Below are 26,864 nucleotides of genomic sequence, written 5' to 3' on the forward strand. Positions count from 1 at the left end.
TTACATCAGCTATCCTCCGGGTGACTTCCGGTGCCTCAAAAAACAATTGTGTAACTCACAAATGATAAGTTAATGGTTTTAAATGACTATTTGTGTCTCATTTTATTCGTTTTATACGAATCCTTTTGACTAATTCGCAAATTTTAAAACATTTTTGAAGAGGGTTTTTTTTAAATCTATAACATGCGGGAACCTTTGTGATTGGTCAGAAAATTTGACAAAATAAAGCAGAGTTGAAGGACAGGAGTAAAGGTGGACTGATATGGGTTGTTTAAGGATGAAGCTGGTGCCAATATTTCATAGCAGCCAATCGTCAATACTCCAGGTTGGATATTATTATCAAAAATTCTGTAAAATGGGAGCAATAATCACCATAGTTCCAATATTTTGTAAAAACAGAAATAGAAACAGTTTCAAGACAGGTTAAAAATAGTTGATATGAAGGAAACATGAGAGCAATGAGTCACAGAAACAACAAAACAAATCTGTTTTCAAATTTATTCTTAAACTTATCTGCAAATATGGAAAGCCAACAGATAAAGAAAATATGGCTTATTTATCTCTCAAATGAAATAAATCTTCCAGAAATATCTGATAATAAACCAGAACATGTAGTAATTATACACTTTACGGTACTTCAGAAATGTACTCAATGATGTATGTGCAAAATTATAAATAATTTAATCATTTAAAAATTATATTACAAGCACCATCCTCTGACCCATTTATAGCCCAAAAAAGGGAAAACATACTATCAAGTAACACCTAGAAAGAGGGCTACTCCTTCCCTTTCTTTTTCCGGTATCTATGTTGGTGTCCACCTCCTTTTCCTCCTTTGTTTCCTTGTGTTCTTCGTTCTCCCCATGTTGGCATAGGAGGCTCAATCTCCCCAGGCCGGCCTCCTCTGTCCGGGACGCTGCCCATTAACATCTAGGGAGAGTAACATCAGACGTTAGAAAAAACAAATAAAGATGGCTTCACCCATGAAAATATGTCCACAGCTCCACCTTGTAGACGGCAGTGCTCTTCCCAGCTTTTATGGGTTCAATGAAAGACTGATCCTCTCTGGCAGCCAGCAGGAGTGATGGAGACACTTGGGAGGATCCGGTGAGGGTCGCCAGAGATGGCACCGAGTCTAGAGCAGCTCTGCGCTCCTGCAAACAAATAGCTATTAAACCAGGGAAGTTTATGTCTACGCAGCTCTAGTGAGGTCATTAATTTACGCTAACATGTACTAGACGTGTTCAGGTGGTAGACAGTAATCCAATAGTTTGTGACATTTGGAGTCCATTCCCAGGATGAATTGGCATGCCAGGTCTTGATGTCCCACCTTTATCTCCAATTCAGGCCTTGTGACTTTCCTCCACACTTTTAAATGGATTCACATTTCTCTCAAGGCTGCAGATAGCCAACACACTTTTTCCTTCCACTTAGCTTTCCACTCTTATGCTTAGATACAGCACTCTAAACCAACAATGACTGTGGAGGTGCCAACATAGTCAGAATAGTTTTGTGTCCAAAATTGTTTTTTTATTGTTCTTATGTGATGTTCAAATGTTCTGAGGAACTGAGTTTTGGCTTTTCAATGGTTGTACGCCACCATCATCAACTTTATTAGAAACAAACGCTTGTCATCACCGATGTATGTCAAGTGTTTGTTTGTGTAATGTGTCAACAAAATACATGATGTTTCACTTTTTTAATTGAATTATTGAGATAAATTAACATTCACTCACAAAACAAACTTTTAAAAATAATGTCACGAAGCTGTGACATTGTGCGTAAAGGTCAAAATGTGCTGGTTGTTATTCTGAATATATTACAGTCTAAGACAGATGTAAGAAACTATGTTTCTAATTATGTAATTATCACTGACCTGTGTAAAAAAATATTACAAAAATCACTGTAAACTACCTAAATTACTTTTCAAAAAGTATATAAAAGAATATTTAAAAGAAAACAGGAAATTTGACTGGCATTTTTCATGTAAAAAAATATGAACAAACTTGCAATTCAAACAAAAATTTGGTTTAAATTGTTGTCTAATAAGCTCACACAGAAAATCTAAACTCTTAACCAAAAACTGAAGGATCCACTTTCATTTCAGCTGTTAGTTGAGTTCGAATTCATTGAAAGAAAGGATTTGCCACAATACCTTTTGTTTCTCTCCCCACGTAAATGACTCGAGTGTGACCTGAAAGCGTTTAATCATCATCTGTTGCCGACACTGATAATCTACAGACAGGGTCTGATTGATCTTCTGCAGCTCCATCTGAACGAAACAAAAGAAAAATGCTTAAAATAATATTGATGCAAAGTTTTACATGACAGGCAAACGTTCATGTGAACTTACCCACTGCTCTGAGCTGAGGCTGGTTTTCAGAAGAGGGTTTGTCATATCTCCACTTGGCAGACGGACAAGCCTTGACGTCACCTGAATTTAAAAAATCAATTCTTAAGCTCTCAGGATTTTTCAGTGTAGATAAAGTTCATTAATGTCCTGCTTGTTGGGCTCACTTCATTCTCCACATCTTCAAATTGAGAAGAGGCATCTAAACCGAGCGCATGCAGCAGTAGAATCCACTCTGCCTGCATCTCTGCCTTCATTCTCTCTGTGTCTGCAGCATCTCCGTCTTTGCATTCTTCACACAAGTCATCATAGCTGTAATGTTCAACTCGCTGCTCTTTCACAGGTTCTTCTTCTCTGGTCAAATTCTCTTTGGGATGCAGCTCCTTCTCCTTGATTACATGAGCTGCAAGCAACTCTGAGACAAGGAAGTCTGCAGATTCACAGAATAAAAGGTGCAATTTCCAAAATGTTTAGAAAATACATCATCGTCCATAAGATAAAGCAGTTCCTCACCGGTGATCCTGTTGAGGGCAGACGGTTCCAGCACATCAGTCATAGCAGCGAGGGGAGAGAACATGTTTGACAACAAATTTCTCAACTCTTCCACCAAGAAGACGTCACCTGCTCCCCTCAGGTCTAAAAACAATAAACCAAGGACAGTTTAGCAAAGTGGTTGATTCTCCTGTTTCCACATTTGAACGTGTTTTTAAGATTATGTCTTTTAAAAAAAGATTATTCTCTGATACAATATTCCTTTTTCAATCATTTTACAGTTATGCACTACTCGTTTACCCGATTTTAAACCTTTGCCAACTATAGGAAATGGTACATTAGTAATTATGAATTAACTATGCGCTGAACACTAAGTGGCCGCATGGAGGAGCTGTGGCCTCACCTGTTAGCTCCGGACACAGAGTCCTGAGCTCCGCGGACAGCCAGTTGAGCAGCGGACAGGGGAGCTCATCACACCTGCACCGCAGGAGACAGCGGCCGCTGTTCTGTCAGATAGCCATACATGTCAGAATAGCATACATATGGTAAGAGCGCATGCGCACGCATGCGCATTCTGCAGGAGGTCCGCCATATTGAGAGGAGTCGTCAGCTTGTCATACGCGAGAAGAGACACAATAAAAAGTAACTAAATAAATTAAATTTAATGCTGCTGCAGCTGCAGTAAACCACAAAACACGTCCTAAAACACGCCCTGTTTAAATTCACGTCCCCCACTTCCTTAATATTTTTGGGTTGGATAACATGTCTGCTAACTTGGATAGCATGTATGAAAACGCAATTTTACCCACACTGAAACTGGGGCAAAACCAGTGTTTCACTTTTGAAAAAAATCCTTATCTACGTCATGATTCTATGTTGCTGATTAAATAAAATCATATGGTAATGACAACGTATACATGTCTGAGCTAAGCGTATGACTATCTGACAACGTATGCTGAAACGTATCCAAACGTATGCTGATCTGACAGATATAGCCATCAGTTTGTCATACGCGTATGACGATCTGACAATGTATGCCTATCTGACAGAACACCGCCTCTAGGGTACCTGAACAGGAAGTGACAGGTGAACTCCGAGCAGACAGCCAACCAGTTTCACCATGCGCCGTCAAGTATATTTCTTTAGAAAAGCAAGGGGGAGTAAACTGTAGAAAGAAAAGTTCAAGTAATTATTCCTCACCCCAGAGATACAATAGCTGAAACTGTCTGCACGCTCCTCTCCATTTCCACCATGAAAAGAAAACGATAATTTACTTCAGCTTCTATCAGCCACTGTTGTGAAATCGCCCTCTACTGGCCGGGAGAGGCATAGACAAAAGACAACATTTGAATAGGAAAAATACCCAATTAATTTGATATTTATTTTGAAAAGCAAGGGGGAAATTATTGGAAAAACGTAATGAGGAAATTTAATTTTAAATAATATACACGAACAAAAACCTCACGTTTACATTTTTTTGTTCTGACAGGATTGCACAACGTTGCATACGAAAAGGTTTTATCATCTAATTTTTCAAATTCAAACTTTTTAAGTATGTTCATTAATAAAACCTTCCCTCAGAATAAGGTAATATAAAGGGTTGTAAACTTTTTCTTTTATTTCTCTTTTTGTTAGATGTTTTGTTATGCTTTTGTAAACTTCTGTCATTTCCTATCTTAACAGATAGTTATTTATTAGATGCATACACTTCTCCAGCAAAGTTTCCAACCAGTTCAGTGTAATGACACATTGGTGTGTCATTACACTGGCGTCATTGTTTAACAAAATACTTCATCCAGGCTGTGCACACACATTGACTGACAAGTTTGTTTTCATTCGAAGACCACTATTCTCTCTGTCTTTGATGGGTCAGGTTCCTGGAGGCTAGATCAGTGGAGTGCACACATGATCACAGCTTAATGACTTCAGCTGGAAGGAATTCCCCAATCCTTTTTCTTACTGGAACAAACAAGAGCTGTTTAAGGAAATGGACTGATTCCCGTGCAAGGAAGGGGAATCCTTGTTTAACTAGTCAAACCAAACTGGTTTGATTTGACTCAGTTTGTTTTGTATATTTCATCTGTTAATTGGTAGTGAGATGTCTGTAAAAACATTCTTAGATCCAAAGGGTGTATATTAACATCTGAGTGCTTTGCGTATGAATCCCCTAAACTTGATTGTGTGGAGGAGGGTTGGACTGTGATTTTTAAAAGCCTAAGCGACTGCATATGTGATCTTGGAGCCAAAAACTGAGACGAGTGAGACCTGCTGAAAATCTGTTTCAAAAGTAAACCTGAAAAATTGTGCAGCCTATTCTTGTCTTTTTTTTCATCATCGGCCCTCTTTATGATGGCTGGTTTTTATACTGTTTGAGGGTTTAACAACAATAGTAATAAATTATAATAGTAACACAACAGTATTACAATATTACTATAATTTACTAGCATGATTCATTCCTTAAATTGATGAACCATTCATTTAAGGAAGGAGAGCTAAATATAACTTTCTTTACAACTTATGTCATGCAGGAAAGATGACCTCATACAGTATAGTGTGACTTAGCTAAAATTATGATCCCAAGTCAAATAGTTTTTTCTGACTTAGTAAATGATGACATAAAGCCACCCAAAATCTCATTAATACGCTCTGTAAATGTTCTCTTGGCTTTAATTAGTCTTTACGACCCAGTGCTCTCTCACCAATGCGTCATGTGTTGCTGATAACGTGGAGCTGGACGAATGCTTGGTGTCACAGTGCGTGATTTGATCAGGGTGCCATTATCATCTCCCTCTGAGGATTTTATGATTGTCAGATTTGCTTCAAGGCCATCTTTCCTGCCTCCTTCTGCACTTTTTCACCACAGATAATCTGGAACATATGTAGAACTGGCCTTATCGGTCTGACCTAAAAGAAGGCGGCGCCTGTGCTGCAACGTTTTGTACAAGTAGTTCACGTTCATTAGGTTTTACTCAGACGACTCCTTCTCCTTCTCATGTCTGGCTGTATGCATGAACCCAAGGGCTTTATTAGCTTTGCCTGCATGTATTGTTAAGCCCTGCAGGATTTCACAGCAGGCGTTCTGTTAAACAACCCGTCACACTGGTGGCACATCAACAGGAACAATGGAGACAATAGTGAGGCCTGACGTACAGTTTGCTGATACCATATGTACAGAAGCTGTGGCTTCGCTGACTATGAGGCTCTGCCATGCGTCTGGATGCTTTGTCTCTTATTCCCCAGACACCGGTTCCTGCTCCAGGAAAGCTTACTGATGACGACCTTTCACCTCTGAAGAGTGTCTAGACAAAGAGGGGCACACACTCCCCGTCAGAGGCAGTCAGAAATCTCCCAAAACAGACTCTTTATAGCAAGGACTATTATAAAACACCTGTTTATTGTTTAATTTAAGAAAAAAAAATTATATTTGTAGAAATTTCTTAATGATCCGTAACATGACACATGCTTAACCTTTCCACATCATCAAAAATAATTTTATATCAAAGAAAGAAAGCCAGAAGAAGCACAACATGCAGTTTATGAATGATTATTTAACTTATTAAGGGCCATGCATTTTATAGAGTAGGTTCTGATTCAAGGTTTTAAGCACAAACAGCATGTTTTAAGACATTCAACATCTGTTTGACTTCAGATCCAGACTTTGACTAGGCCATGTTTAAAATCTTCATTTTGCTTTCAGTGAATGTCCTGAATTTCAGAGGTTCTTTAAGGTCAGCTAAAGGGAGTAAGTGAGAAGTTATAATCACTCCTATAGTAGGCTGCATATCTGATAAATGCTCACCATATAGATTTTTTAAATGTATTTCTATTTCACATTTTCAGCAACACTGCAATTCAACTTAAAATTTACACGATTAAAAGGAAAATAAAACAACAAACAAGCATGAAAAACAATACATTTTCTTGGCAAAGTAAAGAAAAACAACTACAGGTTGAAAGACAAACCACAGTTTATTTCGCGCAGAGTTGTTATTAACCAAAGACCTAAACACATAATACAAGAACATTAGGTAGAATGTGAACGAATATCTTTTGTTTTATACAAGTGTACTGCAGAAAAAGTGACATCGATCGTGCAGCTGAACCTTTTGTGGCAAAAAGCAAACTTCTCTTCCGCAGTCATGTGAATCAACATTGTGGAGTCATTGCTGTTGTTCGAGTTGGAGCTTTACTGAAACTCAAACTAACTCACTAGGGAGGTAAAACAAACAAACAAAAAGCACCGCAAAAAAACATGTTTTTCTGCATGTCCGAGTCTCAATCAGGAGTTGTCGTGTTTCCATGATGAGGTGACATGACACAGGTCCCGGGGAGGAGGACAGGTGTCTGTTTGGGCGGGGCGGAGGCAGCAGCTCAGGTGAGAGGAGCCACGCCCCCTGGAGACCAAACAATCGTTGCTGCTGGCAGTCGGACTACTTTTCCCCAACTGTGATCTGGACAGAGACACAGGAGCTGCTCTCAGGGAATATCGATGAATGGCAGCAGCTCTGCGCTTTTATTCTCTGCAGTTTTAGAACAAGAACCAGAATCCGTGTTTCATTTGTAGCAGGAAAAAAAAAAACAGCGATCGCGTTAGTCATGGAGCCGCTGCACGAGTGGAGCTTTAAGCCAAAGAAACTGGAGCTGGAAGAGGACTTCTACTTTGACTATGGAGCTGAGGAAATAACAGATTACCAGGACCCCTCTGAACTCCTGGCTGCTCTGAAACAAAAGGAGGAAGAGGTTATTTTGGCAGCGCAGCTGGGAAACGCGTTGCTCCTGGAAAACCGTCAGCTGAAGGAGAAGAGCGACAAGCTTCATGAGCAGTTCACAGACAGGCTGGAGGTAAGGGGGAATAAAAACAGATTTCTCTATATTTTTTCAATGCGTTTTAAACAGGATTTAATTAACCAAAGGGGTATAATTAGCAAAATGTGCTGCGTAAAAAGTTTGCGTTTTAGGTGGGCGGGTGGCTGGGATAATGAGTGTTCACAGCTCGGAGGGAAATGTCTTATGTTTCAAAGACAGCGATAAATAGAGAAATACTCAGATTAAACTGGGTGGGATGAACAGACTTGGAAGTAAATGGTTTATTTTAATACCATCTGCCAAATTCCTGAAAAATCCTTTCATTTCTTCTGAAAAGTGCTCCAAGTTTATCTCCCATCTTTAGAAAATAAAGGTTAGCATTTTTTCCCCCATAAGCTGTTTTACTTGTGTGTAAGAAAAATTGTGTTTCTGCCTATTTGTTCTCTCTAAAAACAAAACAATCGCTTAGTTTCGGTGACTGGACAAGCATTTCTGTCCAACTGAAATGTCAACACAGAAATGCTTCCCATGCAAAGTGGGGGGAAAAAAGCTGCCAAACTGTTCTGGACTTCTCTGTTATGATGAACATTTCTCGTTCAACAGCTACCCGGTGTTATAATCAGACCACGAGGAGGGGCGCTGTTCCCATGTGCCAGGTGTTTTGTTGCATAAAATCTCACACTTGAACGATTAAACACGTCATCTTTTTGTCCAGTATGAAGTCCTGTTCAGATATGATGTAACTCTATCCCCTGTTGGATACAAAGAGCAACAGCAAAATAATTGTTAGTCTGGCATAAAAACTCACAGACTGATATGTTTTCCTGGCCCTGCAGATGATCGTGAGGGGAGCTAAAGGGCTCATCGGAGTGTCTCTACCCTCTGATCTATGTCTGCTTCTGAGACCTTTGCAGGATCCTCACACACTCTGGGACTTTGTAAATTGATTAAAAGGCTGAAAAGATGTTGAGATTGTGTTTAATCTGTGGCACAATTATCAAGTTTTTTTTCTTTTTCTTTGCAGTCTGGAAAAGTGTTGGATTTTATGCAACAGTTTCCAAAGTGTTGCGAAAGAGAACACTTTCTCTAAATTTAAATTGTCTGTATTTATCGCCACTGGAAAGCCGTGTGCCTTCAAACCAAAATATAAACTTTTTTGGGGAGAGATGAAAGTGGTGATGGGAAAATTTGATTATGCACTCAAAGCTGTTTGTGTCTGGGCTCCTGACCTGCGAGACACAATTATACAGAACGATTCAGAGCTACTGATAGTAGAATACTGGAACAAGTCCCATAAATCAATTGATACTACAAATTACATCCACTCTTCCACCAGATAGGATTATTTACGTATTGAGGAGCAACATGGAAAAAAAAATTGAAACAATTTGGAGGCTCTTCATTTATCAAAAAGATGGAGAAAGAAGAACATCACTTATATATTTAAAGACTATGAAAGAGCACTTGTTTGTTTTTATGGTTGCTTTTTGTTTGTACTGTATATTCTACGGAAGAGGATTAGGGCCACCAAAAAAATAATAATAATAATCCTGAGATTAAAGTCAGAATTCTGACTTTAATCTCAGGATTCTTCCTCTCTCTTTTGGTAATATTCTACCAAGTATTTTGATCAAATAAAAAACCTATACACACACGCTGGATGAAGGGCATGAATGACTCGGTGATTTTGGAGCCCATGTTCCCGCCGTCACCTGTTCATCTTCCGCCTCGTTTCCACCTGCGTCCACAGGAGCTGGAGCAGGGGCGTCATGAGCTGCGACTGAAGCTGGAGGGCTGCCAGTCCCAGTGGGAGAGCCAGGTGGGAGAGCTGGAGCGGGACGTGAGGGAGCTGAGCGCCCAGGTGGAGCAGCTGACCTGGGCGCTCAGCGAGGCCGAGAGGGACAAAGGTCGACTGCAGCTGGAGCACGGCGAGCAGACGCAGCGTCTCAGGGAGGAGCTCAGAACTGTGAGTCTGACACAAAGGTCTAGTTTTGAAAAAAAACAACAACAAAAAAACTTCTGGGCCGAACCGGATAACTGGAGTGTAATCTGATCCGATTATACAAAACTAACCTGCTTGTGTATCAGTCTGAACCGTCTTAGCATTAAGCTGAGACTCTCAGGTGGTTGATGCTCTCAGAGTGAGGTCCTTAAAGAAATTCTTACTGCACAGAAGAGTCAGAAGTTTACATATGCTAATGTTCCAGGCGTTTCAGAACTTTAGAGTTCCAGATCCAAACTGCAGCTGCCCAATTGATGATTTTGAGGTGAAATTTAGGAATTTTGATGTAGGCTTCCTCTGTCAGTATATAAAACAGATCCTCAACATGATGCTACCACCCCCATAGTGACCACAAAGCTCACAATTTGTTTAATCTGAGGGATTTGTCTTAATCATTATTACCTCCAATAAAAAAAAGGTCCAATGCATCATTAAAATACTACGATTAAAACAAAAATGGAAGCATATTTTAACTTCTAACAAGAACCGTATATGGAGGAGAGACATTCAGTCAGTAGCTGGATGTTTTCTCTTTCTTTCTTTCTTTTTTTTTTTTTTTTTTCTTTTGGCATGCTGCAGAAGATCTGTTCTGGTGTTGAGCAGGATGGAAATAATATGTAAACTAAGGCCGTGACTTTATTTCAGATCTGGAACATGAGATTAGACCGTATCTGACTGCTGCTGTTGTCGCTTGACAAAAGTAAAAGCACAATAAATCCAGTTTCAGTGACTTTTGTAGCCATTTCAAAGATTCCAGCTCTTGAAATGTGTTTTTTGGTGTGTGTGTGTGTGTGGGCATGTGTGTTTTTAAGATACCAAAATAACTAACTAATTTCCTTTAAATTCATCAGGCTCAGGCAAATGTTTCAGTTTCCCCAAAGTTGTCCCAAACAATCCCTATTAACTCTTGAGTCTGCGTAGTGTTTCAGGTCAGTTAATGGAGTTACACAAAGTTAAGTTTTAACTCGAAAACTTGCTTGACATCACAAGTGGGTTCAATGACGGCATCCAGCTGACTCAGGTCCTTCGTCTTGCAAGCGTTCATGTTGAACATTTATCATCCTCGGTTTCTGATCTCACAGAAAAGCCCCTCCCAGAGCCGAAAATGAGGTCTGACATATTTTACGGCTTCTTATCAGTGAACAAGGAGGAGCCGATCGGATCCCCCAGCTGGACAACCTTGAGTAACTTTCCTGCTTTAGAAAACATGTCGTGTTCTCTCAAACATTTGTGAAAATGTTGCGTTCCACTCGACCGGTCGCTTAACCGCTCGACCCGCTCCTTGGTGTTGTTGTGAAATCTGCCTGAAAAGTTAAAAATGAATCCAAACGGGAGCTAAACCCTCCCAGAAGTCAAGGTCCAAATAATCAAGGAACTCCTCCACTGCTGGGAATCAACAGACTCCCTTAAAGTTCAGGAAAAAGTCAATTTAGATAAAAAAAAAAAAAAAAAAAAAAAAAAAAGCTCAACTCTCTGAGCTGCTTTGGGAGAGAGGAAGAGAGAAAAGTGAAGGAAGTGGCTAATTTGCCTGGCAGGAGTCAGTCATAGTTTTTGGCTCCGTGTGGCTGGTAAAATGTCAGGAACTAAAGCGGACAATTTGGTGGAACTACTTTGGAGAGGAGCTTTGTGTTGAATGTTTGGTGGTCAGACGTGGTGAAGTGGACCGCTGCTGCCCGCTCGGGTGAGTTGTGGCTACTTGTCATGTTTTCTTTTATTGCAGCTTACAGACTGGTTGCCTGTTAGGTCCAGAAAGGTTGACTTATGTTCAGCAAACCCAAAAACAATACAATTTTCTCTTTCCTCGTATCCCAGGCATTAAAATCTATGAAGCCAAGAAATTCAGAAGATGGTAGACTGATCAAATTTTTCTATTTTCTTTACTAGTAATCATTTAGTTTCAGAATCAGGACAATAATCACCTCAACAAATGAAATGTCAGTGTCCTGAGAGAGAAACACAACAACCGTTCTGATTGTGGTTGGGTTTCATAAAGTATATTGCGAGTAAAAAAATTGTCCTTTAAATTGTTTTCATTTTGTTACTTTAAGACCACAAGCTTCAATGTGTTTTTATGAGCTTTTTACACAAATGAACAACACTAATTGGCCCATAATTATAAATTGGGGGACAGAGACAACGTTTTTCAAAACCTGTGCATGTTTTTGTTTTAGGAGTATGTTGAACCACCTTTCATTCGAGTCACAGCTGAAAGTGGAGTGTGTTGATGCATATTGATGCTAAATGGGTTTTTTTTATTGTTATTTTTTTGGCTAAATCACTCAAGCTCATTCATGTCAGATGAAGAAAATCATTGGAAATTGTCATACATTCTCAGTTAGATTTAGGAATGGACTTTGACTGGACCGTTTCAGTGTAGCTTTGGCTGTAAGCTCAGCGTTGTTGTCCTGTTTCGCCTGGTTTTCTTCTAAGATTGAGTTTTATCCATCTTCTTTTTTTTTTTATAAACTCTGATTGTGACGGTTCTCTTCTCCCTATAGAAGAAAAGCGCCTCCACATCATGATGCAGCTACCACCATGTTTCACTGTGGGGAAGGAGTGTTCAGGAAGAACTATTTCAGTTCGGGGGCTTGAGAAAACTTTCCATCTGGTCTTTTTATTTTAAGATTTTACTGGAAGCAGCAGCTTAAAAACAAATGTCCACAGAGTTCAGAAGTGAGTGGATAAACAACGGTCCAGATGCATGATTTCGCATTAGTGGGAATTTTTCTGTCAGTCTTTGTCGAGCTAAAACATGAAAAGTAATTCAGAAGAAAGAGGAGGTTTTGACATTTTTATCTCGGGATGAAAAAGGAGGAACTTCATTGGAAACTTGAACGTGAACTTAGCTACAGTTGATAAGAAATACCAGCCTGAAACAGGAGTCTGTTTATGATGACAGGCTGGAAATATTCAGCTGCTGCTGCAGGAAAAAGGAGAATTATTAACAGATCAGCTTCACTTAAACTGGGTCCAGTTCTCCTCCAGTCTTCCTGACTGTCCCACCATGTTTATTGACTTTCCAATGTTCTAATTATGTAAACAAAGACTCATATTGAAAATGGTAGTAATGCCAGATGAATGAGTAGATGACATGTCATATAAATGCAAAATAAAGTAAAAAATAAATAAATTCAAATGAGATGGAATAGTAAAAGATATAGGAGTGCACAGGATGTCAAAATGGATAACTAACATAATATAACAATTTATGTCTTTATGGTTTTCATACAGGATGTCTCTATTAGTTTAACATCATTCCCTTTATTTATTCATTAGTTTGCCACACGAGTCTTTGATCATTATCCTCGCTGTTTGAAATTGTGACAAGAAGTTAAGATTTTATTCTGCAGAAGGCAAGGCAACTTTGTTCAAAGCGCTTGTACAAGAAAATTTGAAACATTGAAACAAACAAAAAACAAAACAAAACAAAAAAGAAAACAAGCAGACTAAAAATAAACAAAATTAAATTGTGAATATAGTGAATGAAAAAAAATCTTTAAGAATAGGCAACATCAAATAAGAAGGTTTTTAACCTTGTTTTAAATAAACTGAAGGTAGGGGCAGTCTTACAGTGAGCAGGAAGTTTATTCCAGAGTGTTGGAGCATGAAAACTAAAAGCTGCTTCACCATGTTTAGTTCTGACTCTTGGAATAGTTAGAAGGTTTGATTCTGATGTTCTTAAAGGTCTGAGTGGTTTATATGGTTGAAGAAGATCAGAAATGGGTTTCTATTATGAAGTGCTTTGTAAACCATTAAGGAGATTTTAAATTCTGTTTTTTGAGCAACAGGCAGCCAGTGCAGGGATCTTAGAACTGGACTGAGATGCTGTTCTCTTTTTGTTTTAGTTAGGACTCTAGCAGCAGCATTCTGGAGAAGCTGGAGCGGTCTTGATGCTTTTTTTGATAATCCAGTAAAAATGCCATTGCAGAAACCGAGTCTACTAAAAACAAAGTCATGAATTAATTTTTCTGAATCTTGTGGGGACAAGAGTCGTCTAATTTTAGCAATATTTTTTAAATGGTAGTATGATGTTTTTATGATAGATTTGATGTGGTTCTTAAAGTTCAATCAGGATCAATGATCACCCACAGATTCTTGGCTTCATCAGACCATTTTAATCCAATGGACTGAAGGTGGGTGATTATTTTTAATCTATGCTCTTTTGGTCCAAACACTAATATTTCAGTTTTGTTTTAATTTAGTCGGAGAAAATTTTGGCCCATCCTGACATTAATCTGCTCAATACATTTAGTGAGTATTTGAACCAGAACCCTAAAAAAGTTTTTTATTTGTGAGTGAAGTAATCCAAGAAGCATTTGTGGTAGATCAATGAAAGAAAAGCTCAGTTTTCCATAATTTTTCTGCATTTTTATTTAAATGTTACTTCTTAGATTTATTTAAAAGCTGCTTTAAATAAAATTTTAAACACTGTTCTTTTAGTAAGGATCAGGTTTTGTTCCAGAGACCAAAAAGAGACTTTATTTTATTGGTATCGTCAGAGAGGCTTTCCTAATAGTTAGATAATAACGATCCAGAAAAGTCAATAATATATTTTTCTTTTAAGATTAAAAAATAATGATGATTAAAAAGAAGAAATATATATATATATTTAATTTCTTTTTTCTTGCAGAGACGTTATTAAAGTCATTATTTGTTGTAAAATCTTGATGTCACCCCTACAAGTTTTAAACCTAGTCTTTTGATTAAAACTAATGTAAAAAACTTAGAATATTGATAAGTGTCCATAGTTAAAAATAATATTTTTTGGGCGGTGTAAAATTTCCTCATTTCTTCATTTAAACTCTTAAAGCAGCAACGTAGATGTTTTTTTAAGGATGTATTTTTCTCAATATGGGAAAGGTCAGGTTTTGTTGCAGATTAACTTTATTTTTATTTCCCCAAAAGCATTTTTAACAGAGCTCCATTCTGCAAGCTTCACATTGAGCCACAGTTCACCTTTCACCTCTCGTTTCCCACTCACTGCAGCGCGATCACAAGCTCTGACTGTGGATCACTGTTTTATGAGACAGCTGTGACAAATCCCTCTCTGTGGATTTCCATTATTAGAAAAGGCGGCTGCCTGAATTACAAAAGCCTCCGTGACCTCTGCCCTTACTGTCGGCGTCGCCGAGCTCATAAAACAGAAGCCGTTCTACTTTTAAGATATAAATCTGTCTTTTCTTTTGACCGCTTTGATGCTGCCTCTCACACCCAAACATCCTCGCGTCCCAGAGGGAGAGCCGACCTTTTCTGCAGTGTGGCGTCGGCTGTGGCTGGGGATGTCAGCTGCTCGATATTTCTGGAAACCTGAGGCCTTATACATCTTCCAGAGATTGGTTCTCCTGTCTCTGGTATTTTCTGATGGTCAGTGGGTTGGGGTCTCTATTGTGGAGGAGGCCCATGTTTGTGAAATGACCGAGAGACGAGACGTTAATTATTAGCTCCCTCCCAGACTACAACTTTTCTTCTGTGGGCCGTGTTTTGTTTTTGTCCATCGGTGTCTCCTTCGCTCTCATCACGCGTCCTCTCCTTTTTAAGCCTGACTTCCTCTTTACATTCACTCTGAAGCCCATTTGCCCCTGTCGTGTCCAAGTTTACCCCCTGCTCCACGGCTGTCCAATGTGGCATGAAGATGTCACAAAGTGGACCAAGATGCCTTTGCGCTCAGTCTGCCGCCGAGGCCAGCCTTTCGTCTGGTATTATGTGGGGGTGATGGGACCTGACAGGCTCCTGCCGAACTGCTGAGTAAGGGGAATCGAGGGTCCGGGTTCAGGACACAGGAGGCGGGGAGCAGGGTGGATATTTGGTTGCCATGGAGATACTGTGCAACTTTCAGAGCTGGTACTCTGAGCTTAAACTTGTTGATGCTGGATGTTACAATTTTAATGAACTTTCAGGGATTGCACCTTGTTTCTTTTCCTGTGCTCAAGCCCAATTTCTGCAGTCCAATCAGATTTTTTACCAGGGAAAAACGTCTGAATTGTAAAACAGCTTTTATTTGTTTCTTAAATCTATCTACACCAGGGATGTCAAACTCCAGCCCTTGAGGGCCACTGTCCTGCAACTTTTAGATGTGGCTCTGCTGCATCACCTGAACAGAATAATTAGGTCATTAAGGCTCTGGAGAACTGATCTACACAAGAAGGAGGTAATTGAGCCATTTCATTCCAGTGGCACATAAAACCTGCAGGACTGCGGCCCTTGAGGACTGGAGTTTGACACTCTTGATCTAAACGGTCCAACAATTATTTTAAAAAACATACATGAATTATGCAAACTTATAAAAAACTATTTTTTTCATCACCTGACATGCAACTTCTTGTTGAGGCTTAGTTTAGAGTATTTCTTTAAAGGGGTAGTATTATGTAAAATCAACTTTTTTGAGCTTTATATCATTAAGTTATTCCCCCATCAAAAACATATCTGGAGTGTTGCCTTGAAACATTCTTTCATGCATGTTTGAGAAATCCTTAACCTTTGCACCCGCAAAGCGCCAACTGCTTCCACTATTTCCTCCTGGGAGCAGTAGAGCTCCTCACACAGCTCCTTCAGACTAGCAGCAGCAGCCATTAGCAAACACCTGGTGGAGCTACTCATCGGCTGAGGTCATCATGCAAACTACTTCTCAGTTCAACACTCCTAGAAACGGCTATGAACAGGAAAATGGAGAGTCATTGTTGTGATTGCGTGCTGAAGATGTGCAAAAGAGCAGAAGCTTCTTAAAGAGACGGAGACCAATTTCAAGGCTTTAAATTGTAAAGTCAAATTTCTTTTCATGTTTGAAGGTAACATAGTCACTTGATTGTGCTACAAAATGCCACTATGAGCCTGGAAAATGCATAATGCCGGCCCTTTAAAGACCTGGAGCTGTTCTTTAATGCTCTAGTTATTACATAGTTTGTAAACATAAGTGATACTCGATTTGCTTCTGAATGCTGTAATGCTTAAAGGCCACAAGCTTCTGCTCCTTTGTAAGCCTGTCTTGTTTTTCTCTTGCAAGGCGATGGAGGTGGAGAGAGCCATGTCCAGCGAGCTGCAGGCTCTGAAAGAGGAGCTCCAGCAGAAAGGAGGCCACAGCCGGCAGCAGGACGAGGAGCTGATCAGCGCCATGAAGGAGCAGGTAAATGCAGACACACACGGAATGATAAAAGCAAGTTCAGTGTTGTACTCCTGCTAAAAACACGGTCTAATTATTTTCTACTCACACTGACAGAGTGTCCAGAACAAACTGCCCTATCTTTTAGCCGTTTGTTCCATGTTTTCGGTCAGTAATGTGTTTTTATTTCATGTAGCATGAGCAACAAACAGCAGCTGAGGCCAAACTATTCATAAACACTGAGAATAACAAGATGGAATAAAAAATGATGAGAGTTAAAAGGATGAAGCAAATTAAAAATGGATTCATAAATAAAGGAAATCTGTACAAGACAGCTTGCCTGATATCCTGTTTTTATTCTGTTTTTCTCCAGCATAAATATAAAATAATTAGGTCAAACTGTCATGTTGGGCTCTTAATGAAGCATTTTTGAATTTAGCATGGATTTATTGTAATCCTTAGACTTACAGGACCAAATATGTACGAATGTACGCTTAAGATTTGGATAAATGTCTCTAAGCAAGTTGCAGTGACATTCACACCGACAAGCTTCTGGAATAATTCAATACGTAATACTCAAGTGGCAACTGTATTTATAATTCATTATAACCATTCTCAAAATTTATTCATAAGCCTTTCTAAGCCTCCAAATTCTTCTTTTTTGTTTTTAACTTTTCTCTTTAATCCTCACTGCCTTAGTATTGTCTCACTGCTTCCAGAACAAATTCATGTTTCCATTTTGCAGTAGATTCAGACGTACAGTTGTTGTAGGAGGATCAGATGGTTAGATAAAAATCTGTTTTGCCATTATTGTGCAGGTGTTGAGACTCACACAGAAGGAGCAGGAGCTGGAGCGACGCTTGGAGAGTGTCAGTCAAGAAAACGCTGAGCTCAGAGCGAGTTTGGCCTCTTTACAGACACGTTTGGCCCAGCACGACCAACTCGACCAGCAGCACAGCCAGCAGGTAAACACACGCGCACACACACGCTGATGCCTAAAAGTGCGTCCGTCCTTCTTCAGACCTATAAGACCCCTCCTGATTGAGTTAATTAGATAAGTAAACATCATTAAACATCACTATGATGTTGCTGGTGAATGAATAAAAGCCTCAGTGATAATGGGACGCTCTGCCTGGCTGCCTGGCTGCCTGGCTGCCTGGGTTTCGATGGGATTGTAGAAAGAATTGCAAAGCAATCACCTCATCCCTGCTATTGTAACTTCCACCCACAAGTCCGGATTCCTGACATGTTCGCTTGGTTTCACGTGAGAGCCGGAATCTGGCCCGTCAGGATTTCTCTTCAGATGAATGTTTGCACTGGTCACACGAAAACCATGAACAGCTCTAATAAACAGAATCAGACTCTTTTCCACTTTGCAGCTGTATACTCGTATTGTAATTGCAAGTTTTGCGAAAACAAAAGGATAGAAATGTTTTGTTTTTATTTTTTGTTAAGCTTCGTGAAGCATGGCAGGAGGTGGAGGTGGCACGGGGTCGTTCGCAGCAGCTTCAGGCTCAGGTGGAGGAGCTGCAGGAGGAGGTGTCCCTGCAGGACAGCAGGACCCACTTGGATGCCTCCTTGTTATCAGAGCTGGAGGCGGCAGACTGGGGCATCAGCAAAGAACAGGTACAAGAGTTCACCTTTGGTAACCATCCTTATGTAACAGAACGACTGGCTAAAGCATCTCAGGCGTCGGATTTATGGTGCTACAATAAATCAATGCTTCAATACCTGCTCAGTAAATCGAGAGTGATTGTTCTTATTGGGAACAATCCTTTGAAATGACTCCTCTTTTAAATTAAAAGTCTTTCTACTTTATTGTTTTGCTTGCTTTAGAAAGTGGTATTAATGCTAGAAGACAATGCATTAAAGGCCAATTCAGGCCTTTAACGCATTAAAGGCCAATGCATTAAAAAAATACAGAATACAATTATTCTGTATTATAATGCAGAATAATACTTCTGCATTATTCTGCATCTATTTCCTAATCACTTATGTATTTTTTGTGTACGGTGAAACAGTCTAAATGAGGAAAATTTCATGCATTGGTGTTTATGCAGGTTTATCTCTCTGCATTAACTGACTCTGTGTCATTGCTATTGATGTCACGATTAGAACCGTTTCTCTCAGTTTAAACGTTTATTAAAGTTAATAATATCAGTAGAATATATGCGCTTAAAAACCGAGGTTTTTAAAGTGAAGCGCAATAAAGCTGAATTTCACAAGTGTTACCTAACATTATTATTTTGATTTCGTAGCACTTGACTCCTCCAACAATGATGTTGAACATGCTTTTGTATCTGTTCCTAGTTGACAGCAAGTGATATTTTGTTCCATCTGGAGTTTTGATATGTTTGTCCAACTCAAAGCTAGCTGTTTCCAAAACAAATTCATGTTTACATTTAGCAGTTGATTCAGACGTGCAGTTGTTGTAGCAAAGCTACTACATTGTTCTGACAATGCATCACCTTGAAATATTAATTGTTTATCATTTGTTTCCAAACTTTCCCAGTTTCAGTCTCTAATAAGGCCACATGTTGCTACTGCTGCTAACTGTTTGCTAACGTGTTATGCTAACATTAGCTTCTGTCCTCACTGTTTCGATTTGACTTGTTGATCATTTATTGAGCAGAAAGAGAAGAAGGTGTAGCAGTCTGTGTCGTCTCACTTTAACTCAAAGTTTTATTGTGACAAGTTAAAATTAAAATGAAAACCAAAAATGTGTTGAGCCCAACCTGTAGCAGTCTGACACACAACAAATTAGGGGGAGTTTTTCTGAAAATTGCATTATAATTCAAGACAAAGACCCTGTTAGAGTAGATTTTCTTTCTTTTTTACTTTTATTTGTTTAATAACTTTGTAATTTGTGTTTGTCTTTTATTGATTCATGGATGAATTTGGTCAAATTCTGTTGTTTTCAATGCCGAGTGACACAACACACAGAAGAGCTAAATGAGAAATTCTGAATGACTGGAAATCTGAAAAGATTAAGAATAAATACATTTTCAGTCATTACACCAGATTGCAACTTTGCTCATCAACCTACGGAAATTGGGTTTCTGTTGGCCACACATTTTATTTCTGGAACAAAATGTAAGTATTTTTACTTAAGTTTGATTAAAACTTCATTAAAAATAGAAGTTTTCTCTTTAAATAATTAAAGAAACAATAATAGTGGTTGTAATTTAGATTTATTTTGGATATTTTTTAATAGCATTTCTTTAAAAATCCCTTTACAATAACTTTTTTGCAAGGCTCTTTTTGAGAAAAAAAAAATCAAAACAAGCACAGTTGAAGATTTTGCTAAAAAGCTCACATGCAAAACAGAAATAGAAGCTCTTCTGATAAAAATCTGATAGTTTGTTTGAAAGTTATTTATACTATTTCTTAACTTATAAGAGCCTTGAAACACATTTTACTTTTCCAGAAAAACTTGGGGGGGGACCAAAGCCCTCTTCTTAGAAGTCATAAAGCTTCTCTTTAAGAATTACAGTAAACACAATCGTTCTCGACAGCAAGACAGTAAATTTAGACAAATATTGACTGACAAAGATGCTGGCATTTTGTTTGGGCTGAACACACTGTATCTGCATTATTTGTTTCTATAGTAGTCCTGCCCGCAGTGCTTCACTGATAGTGTAATACCGGGAAAAATTAATGTGTTTCCTGAAAGTCCTGTGCTGTAAGATCCGGTCTTACAGAGAATAAGAGAAATCCGGTCGAAACGGGAGATTTCAGGAAATCAACACACAGTGAAAAACACAGTCCCTCTCTTCCCGCAGAAAGGAGTAAGATGACAAGTTCTATGTGACAGTGTGACTTGTATCTGACACAGTCAAAATGTCTTTGTATGGAGAGATTGAAAATAAAAGGGAATGAGGTCGATGAGTCTTCACACTCAGGATGTTAAAACATCATTACCACAGGAAGATCTGATGCGTTCGTGGGTTCGGGCCTCATTCGCTTTGCTTCTCGTTTGTCCTGGCTGCATTGTGGGAATATTTCCATTATTATTGTTCTTTTTCTTCAGCTTTCATATCCCAAACATTTTAAAGAATTGGTCCATTTCTGTTCAGGCTTATGAGCTGAGGTGTTAGCTGAAACATTTTGTTGTTTTGTCTCTTTTTCTAAAATGTTACTTGATATTCGAATTACAAAATTCATCCCAGTCATCTGACATCAGTTCAGGTAAAAATAGAAATGAGCTAATCCCACTCAGCTCCTGTTTTGTAAATACCAGATGTCACTCATTCACTCGAGTCATGAGACTACGCTGTTGCAGACGGAAAGGAAACAGAACAAAGGAGTTTTTTTTGTTTGTTTTTCTCTTGACCTGCTTTGACTGCCATTAAGCCATCCTTGATGTGTTTCATTGTGAAAACCACAAATATGTTAGCCTTCTGAGAAGCTGAGCCAGTTTTTTGAACCGGTTTTAATTATGCTAACTCTTTTTATTGAGGATAGATTAACATGTTTCTGTCCCTGCCTCCTTTTATTAGATAACTGAAGAAATGGGCTCCGTCCTACAGTTACTCCTCCCTCTGACCCGGGGTCTCAGCAGCTCAGAGGTCAAGGATCAGCAGGACGACCTGCAGGCCTTGATGCACCGACTGAAGGGAGCGGCCCAATCTCTGTCACACGCATCCAGTTCCCAGGTGAGGGCCTGGACAGGAAAATGGGAACAAAAGGCTGCATTGTTGGTTCAAATCTTAAAAGGAGGAGATGAGTTCACTTTTTAAAAAAAAAAGTTGTCTCAGCTTTCATTAGTAAAGAATCACTGTACTGTACACGGATATATATTAGGTAAAAAATGATCCAGTAAATCATGTGAGCTGCATTTTATGGGTAAGCATGCTTTACCTGAAAGTCAGGTTTGTATTTTTATATCCTTTGTTCAGTACTAGAGAAGCAAACACAATACCTCATTATAATAATATATAAATCTGCCGAGGTGAAACGTTTACCTTTACTCTCTCATTAGAGGTAAGAGATGCATGCAGAACAAAGAAAAGTAAAAAGTACGTCCTTAGCCATCCTGCTTATTTAGTCTTTCTTATTTACTCGCGGCTATTTAAGCTGCCCTTTTGCGTCAAAAAGAAAAAAAGAAAATTATGGCGGAACAGTTTACGTTTTCTGGAGAAGAATAAAATTACGTCAGTTTCCATCAATGTCTTTATCCAGAAAATATTTCAAGTTTTCTCTATAGATTTACTTTGTAAAAAGTGATATATGAATAAACTTCTCCTGTTTATTGGTTATTAAAAACACCTGAACACGTATAAGCACTGTTCACCTCTGATTTGTCCCAGTTGATAATTTACAGAGTTTCTTTTTGCTGCTATCATGCATCGTCAATCTGTGTCTCACTGCATTCGTACTGTAATTAAATAACCAGCCGCACCTCCTCCAACTTTAGAGTATCGTTCCAAGAACCCCTTCTGTTGCACATGCATGGCTGACACCTGATCTCTCTGCTAATGTCTGTTTCTGTCTAGGGGGTGAATCTGGCCTTTGTCGACGGGATGGCTGATCACTGTGGGAATCTGAGCACGGCGCAGGAGCTGAGGGATCAGGTAACCAGTGATGAGGAGAACTCGGGTCATTGCCTGTGGCATCCTATTGTATCCAAACTGGGCTGCAGCACAGACTTTACATCTTCTTTCTTACCATCAGGCCAAAGTAGCTGACTTAACTCATACAAACTTATCATAACAGTAGGAATACAGGCGTACTCACCTTTTGGCTACTTTGTTTAATGCTGCCTTTAAAATCCTCATTTTATTTACAAGTGAAAACAATCTTTCATAACACATGATAAGATTTTGGGGTAAGCCTCCCTTGGGATAATGTGTTTTTTTAAAGTTTTTTGTTATTTTGTCTTCTTGTTGCAGAACATCCAGCTGCAGCAGGAGAATGCCACGTTGCTGCAGAAGCTGCAGAGCATACAGGATCAAAAGGACTTCGTCCATCAGGCCATCAGAGACCGGGATGAAGCTATCGCCAAGTACGTACATCATAATTGTTAAAGTATTCATATTGAAATAGTTTGCAGTTCCATAAAGTACTTTGCAAAGATATCTGTAGCTGCTAAAGCTTTTGGCAATTTGCAACGTTACAGTCACAAATTGGAAAATAATTGATTGGGATTTTGCATTGTGGAGTGCTGAGAAAAGGGTACAAGCTTATTTGCAAATAAAACCTAAAACATATTGAGATTCACTTCCCCATTTGCTTAGAGCCCCATAAATAAAATCTGATGCAATCAGCTGATTTAATAAGTTGCCTAATTGGTAATAAAGTCCGTTTGTGCACAAATCTCTTCTCGGTATGAATCCAGGTGTTTGGCAAAGATTTACAGGTTTGTTGGAGAGCATTAGCTTACAAACATTAGCATCAGGAGGACCAAGGAACACAGCAGACAGGTCAGGGAGAAGCAGCCTATTGTAACCCTGGAGCAACTGCAACAGCTGAAGGCTCTGATGGGAGAATCTGTTGACAGAACAACTATTAGACATGCATTTGTAAAAAAAAAAAAAAAGAGAGTCTAAAAAAAGAAAGCCATTGCTGAAAGAAAACTAAAAGACGTCCTGTTTGCAGTTTACAAACACATGAATGCTCTGTACAGAGACAAAAAGTTTACTTTTTGGCCTACATCCAGAGTGCCTGTGTGTGTGGCAGAAACCAATCGCCCATAAACACACCATGCCTATTGTGTGACATGGTGGTGGCAGTATCATGCTGTGGGGGTCCTTTTCATCAGAAGGGACAGAAAAGTTGGTTAGAGTTATGTAAAGACGAATAAAGCTTATAAAGCAGCGCTGGAAGGAAAGCTGATTGAAGCTGCCGGAGGCTGAAGGCTGAGGTAGTTTTGACCCGGCACACTCCTCACATTTATCTGCTCATGAGAAACAATGCAACCTTATTTCTCCACCCCACAATTATTCACAACTTTGAGTTTGTCTATTAAATAAAATCTAAATCCAGTACATTGAAGTTTGTAATGCGACAATATGGAAAAAAGGGATGAATACACGTGCAAGGCAAAGATAAATGATGGTTGTAGTTCATGTTTGTTGTAGCTTTTCTTACAGCTGATACGTTGTGGCAAATCTGATCCTCATTTATTAGAAGCATTTTGTTTTCATCTCTCAACAGGAAAACCCTGATGGAGGCTGAATTGGTGCGGAGCAAAAACGACATGATGTGTTTGAACAACCAGTTATTAGACGCTATCCAACGTAAGCTGGAGCTGTCCCAGGAGCTGGAGGCCTGGCAGGTCAGCTTATTTTCTTAGTTTTGACTCTTTCTAATGTCAGCTCAGCTCCAAAAAATATGTTTTAATACGTATCTGCTGTACTGTCAAAGCAGAAACTTGTATGTGGAAGTCTCTGCAATATTTGACAACCAGGGATGTCCACGTGTTTTCACTGGGGTCCAGGGGACAGACATTTGTTTCCCAACATGATATGAGCAGCAGGAGTCCATGAGTCGCCACGCCAAGCCGAGCCACTGCTGCCCTGTCTGAACGTCTTGATAACATCAATACTAAAACGCTGATTTAATTTTCTGTGATTTAGATTCTTTATTTGGACTAAAAGACTAATTTATAGGGCTGCACAGTGGCGCAGTTGGTAGAGCTGTTGCCTTGCAGCAAGAAGGTCCTGGGTTCGATTCCCGGTCCGGGGTCTTTCTGCATGGAGTTTTTATATTCTCCCTGTGCATGGTGGGTTCTCTCCGGGTTCTCCAGCTTCCTCCCACAGTCCAAAAACACGACTGTCAGGTTAATTGGTCTCTCTAAATTCTCCCTAGGTGTGAGTGTGTGTGTGAATGGTTGTTTGTCCTGTATGTCTCTGTGTTGCCCTGTGACAGACTGGCGACCTGTCCAGGGTGAACCCCGCCTCTTGTTAGCTGGGGATAGGCACCAGCAACCCTCCTGACCCCATTAGGGACAAAGGGTGAACAGAAAATGGATGGATGAATTTGTAGTAATTCATATATTTCATATCAGTTACAAACGCAAACATAAAAGTAACTTTTGAAATGGTGACTTTCTGCATGTTGAAGCTTATTGGTTCAAACCTAAAACATTTTTTAATTTTTTTTATTTATTGGGGGGGGTCAAAAATGTTCACAAAATGATCAGAAACCTTTAAAATGGATTTCCAATTTTCACATCTGAGGAAATTAGCAAGGGAAATTGAAAGTGTATGTGTGTCATTTAACTAATTAAATTTTTTTTTATTTTTTATTAAAACTCCCAAAAAAGACATTAATAATAAACACTGTTAACTAACATGGGGGTGTACATTTACCATTTACCATTGAAACCAGTTTTATTGCTCACTGGAACAAAATGGCCGACTCCTAGAAAACTAGGTTCCTTTCTGTCATCAAACTTTACACTTGACAAAGTGCAGTCAGGAAAGCAGCACTCCACAACATTAGTTGCTCACACCTGACACTGCAAATAGTCTTTAAGATGCTAAAGGTCTAAAAGAGTGTTGAGGTCCTTCTAATGACTGATAAAAAAAAATTAAATGAGAGCGTCTCAATTTATTGCAGTTTGTGAATTCTGTCCTGCTCACCCGCTCTTTCCTTCCTTTGCCTCAGGACGACATCCAGATCGTCATCAACCAGCAGCTGAAGTCGCAGCAGCAGACGGAGCAGCCGCAGAAGAAGCCCACCTCCAACGGCCTGTCGTTCTTCCGACGACCCAGCAGGACGGCCTCCACCTGGACGCGCCAGCTCTCCCCTTCCTCCTCGTGGAGTTCAGACAGTAATACGGACAAAGTGCAGGCCCCCTGGAGAGAATGGCTAAGACTGGGGAAAGGGGCACAATATGGAAAATAATGTCCTACAGAGCCCCACGGACCGGCTGGTTGAAGGAACATGAAGCAACGAGATCAGAGAATGTCACAAGTGAAGAGAACGGAGCCATGAAGTCACCTCTGAGAGATGAAGGACACAAACAAAGACTTTATCGATGGACATTTGTAGCGCAACACATTTCAGTGAAGGCTCAGCCTTCTTCAGATCCAAGCTGTGACAACATGGAAACACCTGCATTCTCATAAAACTGGCTAACAAATTGTGAACATGGTCTCTTATTTTGTTTATCATATAAAACTGTATAATAATTACAGGACGCTTGTAATTCAGTGGAAAGTTTTTGTTTAGGTTTATTTAACTTGACGATCAAACACTTAATTTTCAGCTACGCTGAATTTATTTCCACTAAGTTGGATGTAAAAGTTTATGTTCTTTGAAGGTTGTGTTAAAAAGTTACTTTCTTCTGAGATGTACAGTAATGTATTTTTTTAAATATAATTTTCACTTTGTCTTTTATTAAAAAAGTCAGTTTATTTATGTTTACTTGAAATGTGTTATGCTGCAGACATGTCTGACTGTTCAGTTTCGAAGTCGCTCAGTCATAAATTGCGCTGTTTTCCTAAACTTTCTGACTTTGTTTTTGGCACATTTTACATTTTCATAGCATATTAAGAAAAAGCCATTATTTTTTTATTCTAACAATTAAAAAAAGGACAATTGATCAGCTGACCTTCCGTTCAAACAAAATAGGTCAAAGGTGACATTATTCTGGTTGGGAATTGTTCTGGTTCTACTTTAATTTAGTTTTGCAAAAAAATAATTCTGGGAAAAATATTAAAAACTCTCATTACAGGCCTAATGTGCATACTAAGTTTGGGCTTTTAATTATTTAATTCAGTCTTTCATTTTTAGCATACAGCATAAATGTTTTTTTGGGTTTTTTTTTTTAAATGTTTATGTTTTCATCAGCTTTGGAGCTGGTTCTTTGCTGATCCATACTGAGGTTAAACTGGTTTCACAGTGAATTGTAAGACCGGTGTTCAAGCAGTGACCACTTTGTGTAAAGGCTGGAGTCCTGGTATTTGCAGGGCTTTTGCTGAACATTTTGAAATTTTTTTGTTTAAACGGAACAAAGATCCCAAACATACATTTAAACTGGTTTTGGAATGGATAAAGCAGGCAATGTTTTGAATGGGAGTGAATTGAGCCCCATTTAAAAGTTATGGACTGCTTAAAAACTGTCCCATGAAGTGATTGATCCATCATGCCTCTTGTCTATCATACAGGCC

General features: G+C 39.2%; 2 protein-coding genes across 4 annotated transcripts; one reads left to right on the forward strand and one right to left on the reverse strand.

The window, feature by feature from the left end:
- Positions 1 to 484: 484 nt before the first annotated feature.
- Positions 485 to 4,125, reverse strand: im:7138535 (uncharacterized protein LOC797998 homolog). 3 transcript variants are annotated; one of them, XM_044120554.1, is made up of 9 exons: positions 4,043 to 4,125; positions 3,900 to 3,910; positions 3,246 to 3,344; positions 2,864 to 2,986; positions 2,518 to 2,780; positions 2,354 to 2,434; positions 2,156 to 2,272; positions 1,008 to 1,154; positions 485 to 930 (listed from the first exon to the last, which is right to left on the reverse strand). In XM_044120554.1, the coding sequence occupies exons 1-9, from the start codon at positions 4,093 to 4,095 to the stop codon at positions 778 to 780; spliced, it is 1,047 nt and encodes a 348-aa protein (XP_043976489.1). In that variant the 5' UTR covers positions 4,096 to 4,125; the 3' UTR covers positions 485 to 777. The 3 variants fall into 3 exon arrangements, with proteins under 3 accessions (XP_043976489.1, XP_043976490.1, XP_043976491.1); XM_044120555.1 differs by having other exon boundaries at positions 3,246 to 3,340; positions 3,896 to 3,910; XM_044120556.1 differs by lacking the exon at positions 3,900 to 3,910 and having other exon boundaries at positions 3,246 to 3,343.
- A 3,016-nt stretch (positions 4,126 to 7,141) lies between these two features.
- si:ch211-235m3.5 (BICD family-like cargo adapter 1) lies at positions 7,142 to 26,446 on the forward strand. Its single transcript, XM_044120557.1, is given in 10 exon segments — positions 7,142 to 7,684; positions 9,399 to 9,614; positions 16,651 to 16,770; positions 17,565 to 17,711; positions 18,202 to 18,372; positions 21,246 to 21,401; positions 22,242 to 22,319; positions 22,638 to 22,750; positions 23,902 to 24,022; positions 25,357 to 26,446. Coding segments are annotated over 10 exon segments (1,905 nt in total). The 3' UTR covers positions 25,597 to 26,446.
- Positions 26,447 to 26,864: the final 418 nt, after the last annotated feature.

This window comes from Gambusia affinis, linkage group LG06 (assembly GCF_019740435.1).
Source record: "Gambusia affinis linkage group LG06, SWU_Gaff_1.0, whole genome shotgun sequence".
Taxonomy (NCBI): domain Eukaryota; kingdom Metazoa; phylum Chordata; class Actinopteri; order Cyprinodontiformes; family Poeciliidae; genus Gambusia; species Gambusia affinis.

Coding starts and splice junctions, on each gene's coding strand:
- im:7138535 (XM_044120554.1), bottom strand. CDS start 4,095: ATGGTGGAAATGGAGAGGAGCGTGCAGACAGTTTCAGCTATTGTATCT. Junction 1,155..2,155: donor CGTGGGGAGAGAAACAAAAG/GTATTGTGGCAA, acceptor ATTTGTTTGCAG/GAGCGCAGAGCTGCTCTAGA. Junction 931..1,007: donor AGAGCACTGCCGTCTACAAG/GTGGAGCTGTGG, acceptor TACTCTCCCTAG/ATGTTAATGGGCAGCGTCCC.